This window comes from Gekko japonicus, unplaced genomic scaffold, assembly GCF_001447785.1.
Source record: "Gekko japonicus isolate JY-2015 unplaced genomic scaffold, Gekko_japonicus_V1.1 scaffold90, whole genome shotgun sequence".
NCBI lineage: Eukaryota > Metazoa > Chordata > Lepidosauria > Squamata > Gekkonidae > Gekko > Gekko japonicus.
Genome location: NW_015166421.1, coordinates 284579 through 297387, shown reverse-complemented (window position 1 = coordinate 297387; position 12809 = coordinate 284579). Strand labels below are relative to the sequence as shown.

Sequence of the window (12809 nt, the reverse complement as noted above, 5' to 3'; positions counted from 1 at the left end):
TTTCCTTTCAATTTCCTCCCTACATGTCCCCTCATATCAGAGAAATTACCCCTTTTAAAGTTAAAAGTGGTTGTGTGAGTCTTTTTGGCCTATTTATACAAATGTTGAACTCAACAACATTATGATCACTGTTCCCAAGCGGTGCAATCACTTTTACATCTCTCACCAGGTCTTGAGTGTTACTTAGGACCAAATCAGGGATTGCCCCTCCCCTGGTAGGTTCCATGACCATCTGCTCCATAGCACAGTCATTTAGAGTGTCTAGAAACTCAATCTCTTTTTCTCGACTAGAACACATATTGACCCAATCAATGTGTGGGTATTTAAAATCACCTATTATGACACAGTGTTTTTGTCTAGCTGCTATCTTTAATTCATTCATCATGTTATAATCCTCCTCTATCTTTTGATCTGGTGGGCGATAACAAACTCCCAGTGTTAAGTATCCTTTTGGCCCCCCTATTTCAACCCATAGAACTTCCAGGAGCGAATCCAATTCTCTTAGCCTCTCAATCTTTCTGGACTTTATACCCTCTCTGACATACAGAGCCACCCCACCTCCAACCCTCCCCAAGTTGATGGTAACACAATAATCTAGTACGTTTTAGAACAATGGAAAGTGGGATGGTCTGAGCAGAGATTGTCAAAATGTTTTGCTTTTCTTCCTGGATAAGCCCATCTGAATTTCTTTTCTACGGAAGTGCTGCAGCACAGAAGTCTTGTATAAGATTGTATCTGTTTAAATAAATAAACCCACAAATGTAGTATATCTTATTATGCATGTATCTGCAGTATTGCGCTTGAGGAGGAGAAAGAAATAATTGGGAAAAAATGGGGAAAAAATAATTCAATGGAGTTTTCTCATTTCCCCCTGTTTTTATTGTCTTTTTAAAAAGTGTGATGAGCCTGCACTGTGACATAGCCTAATTGGTTCCACTGACATAGATTAATGCCTGTGTTCTGTGTGAAGGGGGAAAAATAAGTTAAATCACTAAAGCAGCTACATGACCCCAATGACATTGTGCAGTAGCCACCGAATTGTTATTGTTACCCATGCTCAGCTGAAGATTTTTTAAAGTTCTCATTCAGAAAAGGAAGTGTCTGTTTAATGTATTTTGTTCCTGTCCTTCTTCATGGAGCACAGGGAATATATATTCTCCTCCCAGCATCTTCCCTCACAACAATCCTGTGAGGTGAGTTAGGCTTGGGATCATGTGACTGGCTCAATTTCATGCAGTGAGCTTCCAGAAGAATTAGAGTTTACATCCTGATTTTACCATGTCCTAGTCTGAAACTCTAGGTGCTACATTACACTAGCACTTGTTTTGAGCAACTGGAAAGTTAACAATCAGCACCATACACCAACAGACATATTCTGTATTGCTCTTTTTGACAACCTTTCTGATATCTCTTCTCTAAATGTTTCCTCAAGTTTCAAAGGATAGAGGCTTACTCAGAATGTAGCACAAGGAGAGCCAGTTAGATCACGGTCCTGTTTTGAAGTGGTGAGGAGTCCGTCTGGGAAATACTGGATGCAGAAAAGGAAAAAAAGAAATTTAAAATGTTTAGTGAGCCAGAAGTTTAAAGCTGTCCATTAAGGCAGTTTTTTCCCTCAATTTTTTGAGCTTGCTAAATTTACTATGCTTTCAACTTTCCCCACAACTCACCACAAACCATCTATTCCATAGCACAGTATGCTAATTCTGCTTCATATGTTAGGATCTGAGGACTGGGACATTCATCTGACATTGGCATTAGAAAGGGGACAAGGTAGGGTTGCCAGCTCTGGGTGGGGAAATACCTGGAGATTTTGAGGGTAGATCCTGAGGAGGGTGAGGTTTGGGGAGGGGAGGGACTTCAGTGAGGTATAATGCCTTCCAAAGTGGTCATTTTCTCCAGGGGAACTAATCTCCGTCACCTGGAGATCTGTTGTAATCCCAGGAGTTTCCCAGCCACCACCTGGAGGTTGGCAACCCTAGGAGAAGGCATTTCTAACTCCTTCACACCCTAAAGCTAGATGATGGGAAATGCTATCAGACAAAGCTGTACCTCTTACCAAATCATGTTGTGATGATGGGATATTGACAGAGGTCATTTCGGGGGGGAACGTGGGGGAACGCAGTTCCTCCGGGTGAGGTGCAGGGGGGCGGGGCACATGCTGAAGCCCCGCCCCCTGCTTCCAGCCCTCATTCAGCCAGGAGGAGGCAGGAGAAGAGGGAGGGTAAGTTGCTTCTTCCCCGCCTCTCCCCACCCCTGCCTGCCTGGGGCCAAAGAGGGCCTTCGCGGGGGTTCCTTGCAGGTCCACCACCGGGCCCCTGATGTCAGGGGGTGTGGCATATGCTAATGAGTTATGCTAATGAGTTCCCCTAGCTCTTTTTCTACGAAATGACCCCTGGATATTGAGAAGATTAGAAAGGGGCCATGGTTCATTGATAGTTGTTTCATACAAAATGTTCATTCTTTGGCATATTCAGTTAGGGTAGCAAGTTATTGAGATAGATCTTTCTGTGCTCAAGATCCAAGAGAAACACTAGCAGACAGATAGTTCTGATGTGGACCCAGTACATGATAGCTGCATTTTTCTGACTTGGGGGTTAGTCTCTCGCACAAATCCAAAATGAGCAAATGAGAATTCTCTGTTAAATTCATTGAACAGACTCGTCTGGTGAGGTGAGGAAGGCTTTCCTACCCCAGATGCTGTACATTTTGCCACTTTTATTGACATCTATCTTTCCTATCCCATATCCTGTACATTCCAGTGCTAATTGGTACTTGTGTCAGCATCTGAAAGGGAGCCTGCAATGCGTTGTTCATTTGGTACTATCCCCTCTCTCCTTGCAGACATTGAGAATGCCACGGACATCGCCCTGTACTCAGGCTTGGGAGCTGCAGTCATTGCAGTGGCTGTCATCGTGGTCGCCGTGACTCTCTACAGACGGAGCCAGAGTGAATACGGTGTGGATGTGATTGACTCATCTGCCCTGACAGGAGGCTTCCAGACATTCAATTTTAAAACTGTCCGCCAAGGTTGGTAATTTAGAACATTTCTTGTTGAACGAGAATTCACTGAGGGTGCTTTACTGTTGTAGTGTGGACCTGATTTCACGTGGTTATAGTTCATCTCTCCAGTAATACCTGTAATACTGGAACCAAATGGGAAGGGTGGATGTCTTGCATTCAAGTAAATAATATTCACTCACGACTGTACTGCTTAGGTATTGTTGTTGTGATCTTTTCTGGGCCGACGTGCTTGGGGAGGTAACAGTGGGAGGGTTTCTTAGTGTCCTGGCCCCACTGGTGGATAGGGATGTGCAAAAAAAAAAAAAAAAAATTGGCCAGAATCAATTTCAGTGGGCAGAAAGACTCCCGCATGTTAATTTCGGCAGTAGGAGCAGATTGGGAGTATTTCCGCCAGCCAGATGTCAATTTGGGCTCCATTATATCCTATGGGGAGCTGTGGTGGCTCAAGTGGTTAAGACGCTGAACTGCAGGCTGTGGAAGGTCAGTAGTTCAGCGGTTCAAGACCCGGGTGCCGCAAGACAGGGTGAGCTCCTGTCTCTAGTTCCAGCTCCTGCCAACCTAGCAGTTCGAAAGCAAGAAATTGCAAGTAGATAAATAGGGACCACTTCAGTGGGAAGGTAACAGCGTTCCGTGCGCCTTGGTGTTTAGTCATGCCGGCCACATGACCACGGAAACGTCTTCGGACAGCGCTGGCTCTTCGGCTTTGAAACGGAGATGAGCACCGCAACCCTAGAGTCGGATTCGACTGGCTTTCGAGCAAGGGAACCTTTACCTTTACCTTTATATCCTATGGGCCATTGAAGTCAGTGGTGAAAACATAGGGTATATTCTGGGGGTTGGAGGGGAGGGGGTTTGAGAGAAAGGCTCCAAACTCGTAGGGTAGCTGCTGAAGCCTCTCGTCAAGATACCTACCAGGTTTCAAGAACATTGGACCAGGGGGTCCGTAGCTTCAGGAGCCTCTCACCACATAAATCCCCATGTCCCAAAGCAATTGGACCAGTGGGCCCAATTCAATGGGCACCCAAACAGGTTGGGGAAACCCAGCCAGCAGCACTTAAGGCAGGCAAGCAGGCAGCAGTCAGACTCTCCCAGAGAATCTCAGGGAAAGTGAACTGTCTTGGGAGGTGCTTGTTTGCCATGAGAACAAGTGGCACACTCCAGAACAAGTGGCCCTGTGGCAGTGCAAGCATGCCACAGTGCCACACAGAAACCCCAAAAGCCCAACAGGAACAACATTTATACAGGCCCTGCCCTGTATAAATTGATGGTGCAACTTCATTGGACCACTCACACCACACACACCTCAAAAAGAATATAGCAGAAAAGGGCAACTGCAATGATAAGAGGAGGACACTTTCCCTAGGAAGAAAGGTTAAGGTGCTTGGGGATCTTAGGTTTGAGAAACAGTGACTGAGGGGTGACATGATAAGAGGTTTACAAGGCTATGCATGGGATAGAGCAGGTAGAGAAAGAAGTACTTCACCCTTTCTCACAAGACAAGAACTCGTGGGCACTCAATGAAATTGATGAGCAGTCAGGTTAGAAGTTAGAACAGATGAAAGGAAGTACTTCTTCATCCAAACAGTGATTAACACATGGAATTCACTGCTACGGAAGGTGGTGGTAGTGGCTGGCATGAACAGCTTCTGCTGGTTGCTGTTGCTTGGGGGGTGGGGCTTGCTTGCCTTGGGGTTTTTTCCTGTCTGCTCCAGCCTCCATATGTTTGTCAAATTCCATGTGGAAGCTGTTTTCACAATTGACATCAGTGGCCCATAGGATATAAAGGGGCCAACATTTCGGTGGCAAGCCGATTCAGATCAGAGAATCTGAATTGGCCCTCAGCAGCCCGAAAGGGGCCCGAATGGGCCATTTTCGGGGGTGCATTTGGTTCGGACAAACCAAATGCACATCCCTACTGGTGGACCTCTTAATGGCACCTGGTAATTTTGGCCACTATGTGACAGAGTGTTGGAGTGGATGGCCCATTCCTGATCCAACATTGGCTTCTCTAATGTTCTTATGTTAAGCTAAAACCTGCAGAAGTCCTGTCTTGAAAGGGAAACCAGGAAAGATCCTTTTCTACAAATAATTAAGTGTCAGGCTAGAGTTGTTTGTAGAGCTGAGAGAGATAGGCAAGCGCTGCACAGGCAGGCTCTTGGAGAGATAGCTTTGTATTGCCATTGGACAAAGGTGAAGCTGTCTCTACAATTGTCTGCATCTGCAGTGCCTGTCTCTCCCAGCCTGTGTTCCATGTACAGCTGTGGCCTGGGTAACCCACAAAGGAAATAGGACCCAGAGATGGAATCATCTTCCTCCAACCACTGAAGTCTCAGGCTCAGAAGAACCTATTTCCAGCTAGCCTTACTCAGACAGGCACAAACACAAAACCTTTTTCATAGAGAATGTTCACAATACTGGTATGACCCTGTTCCATCCTGAGATGGTTTTCATCACATGAAAAAAGGTAGGATGTTTTTAGGCCCTGGGATGTACCATGGTGTCTCCATATGGTCACCACTCAAGAGATGGTGAGGTTGCCTATTTTATTGATTAGATCAGTTCCAGTCAGCAGTTCCAAGGTTAGCAGTCACCCTGCAGCCTGGTTTGTCCTTCAGTATACCATCTTTCATCCAGGTTCTTGAACCTTCTTTCCCTGCTGAGATCCTTCACCTGGTCTTGGTAGCTCCTAGCTCTGACCACCTCATCATTTACCATACTGCCAGCAGGTTTAATCCTAGCAGTAGCTAGGACACCCAGGATTGGCCAAGTGGTAGTTGTGGCTCTAGGCCAGGAACATCATTTTCCCTGTCCAGGGGAGTCCTGTGGCTCTAATGCCTGCAGAGAACTCAGGCCTGGCTTGTAAGCATGCAGACCCCCCCCCTTCTCTCAGAAGGGGTCATTTCAACCAGCAGTGTACCCCATTGGGGTACCCCAGGAGTCTATACACCAGGCATCTTAACATAAGTGGACACAAAGATGAATGCCAGTACTGGCAGGCCCTATAATCATGCCTAGGCAGTGACCCTGGGAAACACATGAGATCTTGTTCTGACAGCTGCAATCTCCCCTCCACCCTGCTGACATCTGCATACTACGGACAATGGATTTGCCTCGCCCCAGAGCTACTTCTTTTCAGCTTCAATCCCTAATCCTATCAATCTCACCTCATCCTTCTTACCCACATTTCCTTTATAATAAAAGCTCCTGACTTCAACTCCTTTTCCACACCCCAAACCCAGGTGGCTCATCAAGCAGTATTGCTTCCGTTTTGATTAGTTTAAATTAGCAATCCATCAGTTCTTCGTACCGCCGGAAAAGCAATCAGGAACCCAACCCAAATTGTACTTTGCATCCAGAAGAGAACGTCCAGTCTCTTTTGTTCATTTATGGGAACTCTATACCCCATTTCCCAGCGACATTGTTTTACCGCTGACTAATCTCATCAATGGTTTGTTCTGAGAGACCCCCCCCCATATTAGCAAGCCCTCTGGACACAGTTTTGGGTATACCTAGCCCAGCGCAGCCCTATTGCTGTGCATAGGCGTAATCTTCAGCGCAGCCCCGTTGCTTTGTTTGTGTTGTCTTGGGCGCCTATCAATAACCCCCCCCCCCAATATATTGAGTCCTTCTTCTCTGCAAAGCGCTGGTCATTTCGCCATCTCTCCCTCTTCACAGACTCTTTGACTTCTTCAGGAAGGGTAGGTATTGCCTCACTCCCTGACATTCTCCCACTCCTCCCTTTGTTTCCCAAAAACGTTGTATATGTGTATGCTTTCTGTGTGCTTCTTACCACCTTCTGCCCTCTTAAGTGCCGATTACATTCTTATGGTAGTGCCCATGTTTCACCCCTTCTCCTCCAGGGCTGGGGTGCCCAGTGATGTGACATGGAGTTAAATCTGAACAGGGAATTAAATCTAAACAAATACTTTTTTTAAAAAAAAAGTAGAAAAATAGGTATTTTTAAAATATATCATGTTTAGGCCCTGCACAGACAAATTATCACATACCCACAATATCTTTGACGCACAGTTCCATTTCTGGAATGCTTCCTTTGATGATTTAAGAGATGCAGTAGTTAAGTACAGTTCTTTGAATTTGTACCATTCGTCTTGCCGAGATGGTTGCCTTATTGAAGGTGGGAGAAAGTGCGAAAAAGCGTGAATGTTGTTGTGTTTTGATTCTCCTCAAGAAAGAGATGATATAGTATTTCAAAAATAAATATATAGTCTCCTTCCCAAGGGACACGCGCCTTGCAAAGCATACATTAAAATAATTGAATCAGAGTGAAATTCATGAAGACATTTGAAATTAAGGGTTACATATTTACCGCATCAGAGTTTGCATATATATGGGTTGATTTTCAGAGAGATGTTATCTTTAACTTCATTACCAGAAATACATATTTCAAATATGCCTTTGTACATGCATTAAAAACTGCAGACTCTGAAATGGTGTACTTCTTTTTTGAAACTGTCCTAAACGCCTACTCTGGGTTATTTACTGTTACACTGCGGAAATATCAGACACAATTTAAGAGTTTTCTGGAATTACTTATTTACAAGAATATCCAAAGATCTGAGGCAAAATAGAAGATCATTGCAATCAAATAGCAACCCTTGTAAGTGAGGCCTAGTTCTTCCTGTATCCTTTAAATAAATATGAACTAGATATAGCCTGAATCCTATAAACATTGCCAAAGTTCAGTACTACAAAAGCGGCTATAAAACTCCTTAAACTTAGTATTGTGGATGCCTGTGATGAAAAATTCAATCAGACCCACCATTATTCTTCTTGAAGTTTTCCTTCTCTTTCAGTCATGCTGCTGCTAGATTCGCTAACATATTCTAGGGCTAAGAGCTGCATAACCCTGAGTGCTTCTGTTGGCTTCAGTTGACCTATTCTTGAAACTGGCCATTGAGGTCAGAGTGAAAATGGTGTTACTAATTTCAGATGAGAAGACAGTGGGTTTGTGTTCTGCTTGGGATCACTTTCAGGCTATGTCTTGAAAATGAGCTGGGACCTCCAAGAAGAAACTGGACCAGGGAAATACTGGTTCGAATTCCTGCTTCATGATAAAACTCACTTCCTTTTACCTTAGCATCTCTCACAGGGTGATTATGGGAGGAACTCCTTTGAGAATATGTGATGCAACTGTAATAGGATTCTAGGAATATTTTGTAATCCGGTTTGAGTGTAAGTGAGAACGGAGTACTAAATATGAAGGCAGTAAATAAATAGATTGTTACCAAATGTTCATATTCTCCAGACTGCACAGTTGCTTTCAAATCTCATTAGCGAAGCTATACTTTGTACTTGCCATTTCCCCAGTTGATCCAGACTGAGCCATAGGGAAGGGTGGGATATAAATGCTTCAATAAATAAGAGGGGGTAGCAGCTTAAGCCTCTCTGTTGTTCCTTCCAGGGTTTAAGACACTTCTGGGGAAAGGACACTTTCTATCAGAGAAACTGTGAGGGGGAGGAGCTAAATCCTCTCTTTCTCAGCATTGCGATCCTAACCCAGATCCACCTTCTCATCGCTGATGTTTTCAACTCAGTTGTTTACCTGGGGGTTTAAACATGGATCTCTGGGATCATGTGTGACTTAGAACACAGGGGTCTGCAGTTAAAGGAAAGTTCTGATCTATTAAGAAAATATCAAGGGAATTGGACAGGTGTTTGAAGAAAATTGATAACTTTCAAGAAGAGAAGAGCTATGATATGCAGTACCATATTTGACAGGAGTGTTGGGGAAATATTAAATGGCTGCTGTAGCTGTAGCAGATCATTTGGGGAGGTCAGTATTTTATACACTTTTAGAAACTGGTTTAATTTTTTTTGGGGGGGTAGGTTGTTTAGCATGAATTACCTGAATATGTCCTGGATGAGGACAGATATTCAGTACATCCTAAATGCTAGTCTCTAATTTAAGATTTTTCCAAGTATTGAGACAACTGAAAAATAAGGGCGGGGGGGGGGAGGAATCAATACCTCTCTTGAAAATCTAGGTCTCCCAGTTCTTCAGTTTGCTCAGCATTGACTGGGCCAAAGTTATCCCATTATACGATTTTTAGCCAGCTTATCCTGCATAATTCCCCACATGCATTGTTATTTTAAAAATGGAAAATTGTGAGCATAAACTCAGATGAGCTAATTGTAATCTATAATAAAGGCAGTCCAAATGGGATTTTTAAAAGTATAGTATAGATCAAATAGAAATATTTGTGTGTGTGTGTGTGTGTGTATGTTGCTTCACAGTTTAACTGGTTATACTTATGTATTATGTATTTCAAATTGTTGACAAAAATGAAGGCATGCAAGTAAATGTTGTATTATTTGGAAAATTTCAATAAAATTTTTGTTAAAAAAAAATCATGAAGCATGTAGGGGAGAAAATTCCCACTCTATCTCTAAAGTGATAATACAGAAGAAATTATCCATAATGCCTCAACAGAAGAGGGTAGAATGCAAATGGACACCCTAAATTCTTGAAATCTGTTCAACACAGTGTACCAGGGAAGAAGTTGTACCTCTTCCCATCTGGATATCCACAATTCTTTGAGGGTGTCAGAATATTAACACTGTCTTTTTTAGTAATATCCTAAAGAATAAAATAACCAGAAATAGGAGCGAAAGGGAAACATCTAATAAATGGGGTTTTTTAAAGTGTGAATAACAGTCAACCATTGGCCTAAGGGTTTCCTCAAGATCAACAGCTACACATCAGCCATGAAGTGTGCATGCACATGAAAGCTTATACCCAGGATTAAACTTTGTAGGTCATTTTTAAATTCTTTTAATTGTTATTATTTTTTTTCAAACAAAACTACAAAAAGGAATAACCATAACTCAAGACAAGCAAACAAAGAGAGAAGTAACTTCTAAGCTACAAAATAGGGTTCCCAAATCCCCCGGGGGGGCGGAATTCCCCCCGGTTTCGAGCCCCGATTCCCGCTCCCGCGGAATCTGGGCCCGGGGGAAACCCTACCCTCGCGTGTGCGTCACCCGGAAGTGACGTCGCACGCTGGGGGCGGGGCAACGCCATTTGAGGGGAAAACAAAGAGTTTTCCCCTCAAATGGCGTGGCACCGCCCAGCGTGTGACGTCACTTCCGGTGATGCTCCGGAAGTGTGTGCGCGCTTTGCGCACGCGCACACACATCCCCGGCCGGCTCCCGGAGCGACAGGACGCTCCCCCGCCGGTAAGATTTTTCTATTTGGCAACCCTACTACAAAATGTAGAAACAGAATCAAAATTACAGATGGAAATGCGCAAAATGCAAAGAGAAGACAGTGTTGAGAGCCTAATATTTAACACGTTTTCCAATTTATCTTACAAAATATAGCTAAGAAAGGGAAGTTAATAATAAAGTTAAAAGATAATTCTTTGTATACTTTATACTTTTCTTTTTCTATAATTTGCAGAAGGGCTTGGGTAGATGTTGAATACCTTTCTGGTTCGCATGTGAAATGAAATCATACCACGTTTCATAAAAATCTGACATTTTAGCTTTACCTTTGACTAAGTTGGTATGTCAATTTTTCTGCCATAGCTATTTTCCATAGCTTGGAACACAATGCATAGGCCAGTAATTTTAATATTGTATATTTTCTAAAAATTTATAGAGTTATGTACATTGCTGTTATTGATTTTGTGCTGGACATCAACCATGTTAATTAAGTATAAGATATAGCTCATAATACCAATAGTGTAATGTTAAAACTTTGGCAGATTTCCAATACTTTGCTATTACCCTACAGGCTGCCATCAACATAAAACACTATTAATCCCATTGATGTCAGTTTTCTGTTTTGTTCCCCCCAAATTGTTAGCAAAGCCAGTGCTGGTGTGACATAAGTGATTTGATGTGTAATATTTTCCATTTCTGTAAATATTTTTTCCCAAAACTGTGACACTACAGGGCATGACCACCACATGTGGATGTAACCGCCTTGCTGGCTGCAATTTCACCAACATTTTGTGTTGTTTGTTTTACTTATTCTTGTAAGATGTACCGGAGTAATATACCATTACTCGTACCAGAGTAATACACCATTTTAAAGAATTCTCCCTAACGGCTATTGATATAATTTTCCTTGTCTGAGTCACCCATTCTTTATTCCATGTATTTTGTTCTATTTTTATCCCAGTATCATTTTCCCATATTGTTTTCAGACCATTTGACATATTTGTATCTATTTCAACTAAGTAAGACTATATTTTAGAGGTTATTTCTTTTACACTATTCATATGTGGCATTAGAATCTGTTCAAATTTCATCATGTTTCTGATCATAGTCTGCCTTACTGTAGGATTCACAATTAAGTAATGTATTTGATGGAGAAGAATCCAGTCCATTGAACTCTTTTTAACTTTTCTTTTAACTGAGCTACAGTAAGGGGAGTATCATGTTCGTAAAAAGGGTGATAGGGGACATCCCTGTTTAGTTCTTCTGGCCAGGGAAAGGCTTCCGGAATCAAATCCATTTACTCACACTCTAGCTTTTTATTTTTGATAGACTGACTGTATTGTATTCATGAAATATTGCCCAATATTTAATTTTCTTAAAAGTCCAAAAAATGAAATCCCACTCCAAATGATCAAATGCTTTCTGTGCATCAAGGGATGCAATGGCTAATGGCATCCTTTTCTTTTTCTTGCTATAAATGGCACTTATTATGACACTCATTCGAGATGCAAGGACTGCAGTAAATAATTTTGCATCTTTATTCAATAATGTTATTGGTCACTAAGAATCTAGTTGGTCCATTTGCTCACCAGTTTTTAAAATCACAGCAATTCTTGCATCTTCCTATGTGTGTGGTGGTTGTTTGTCTTTCATTATCTGGTTAAATTATTTTGTCATATATGGTAACAATAAATCTTTAAATTGTTTATAGAATTCTGGACCATATCAATCTATGTCTGGAGATTTTCCATTTTAAAATTTTCTTATCACATCATCTGTTTCTTTACTTTCCACTGGCTTCTTTAAAATATTTTTATATGCACTCTTCAGTTCAGGAATATTCAGTTTTTGTAAGTATTCATCAAATTTTTTGGATGGATTATCTGTTCTGTACTGTGTATTTTTATTACTACATTCTATCATTGCTATTCTATTTCTATCTTTATGTTTTCTCAAAATACTTGCTATTTTATTTCTATCTTTATGTTTTCTCAAAGTACTTGCCTATAATTTTGAACTCTTGTTGCCAAATTCATAATGATCCTGTTTCACATATAGCAATTTTGAGTAATAGAATCTATTTCAATAGCATGTAGATCTTTCCTTTTGTTTTTATTTATTTTTAAGTAGTTTATTTTTGTTTTTAGATCATTATATGCCTTTATTGATCCCGAACACCCAAAGCTGTTCGGCCAGTTGTCAGTGCAGGCTTCACTTACCGCCTGCGCCACCGCTCCCAAGGGGTATCAAGCCACAGGCATTGAAAGGAGATCCACCCCAAATACTGGGTGTTAGCAGTGGTTTAAAGGGACTGCAGAAAAACCTGAGAAAACAGCTGAGTGGTGGAGAGACTGCTCCCTGCTTCTCAGCTGTCCCCCCCCCCACTTTCTTGAACAGTCCCTTTCAACCAGGCTGGTTTAAATGGACTGCAGAAGAAGCGGCAAGAAAGAGCTTGAGAGGTGAGGAGCAGTCTCCCAGCCTCTCAGCCATTTTCTCCAATCTCCCCGGTTCCCAAAAATATCCAGTATTATGATTTTTTTTTTGGTTTTCCTGAAAAATCCCAGATACTTTTGGGATGCTGTAATATACTCGGAAAATAGTGA

At 42.1% G+C, this 12809-nt stretch overlaps 1 protein-coding gene across 1 annotated transcript in view; it reads left to right on the top strand.

Moving 5' to 3' along the window:
- The window catches only part of UNC5D (unc-5 netrin receptor D), a 296399-nt gene that overhangs the window by 180951 nt on the left and 102639 nt on the right, over positions 1-12809 (top strand). The window contains exon 9 of the mRNA XM_015411680.1: positions 2842-3027. Coding sequence (XP_015267166.1) covers positions 2842-3027 — 186 coding nt within the window. The remainder of the gene's footprint in view (positions 1-2841; positions 3028-12809) is intronic.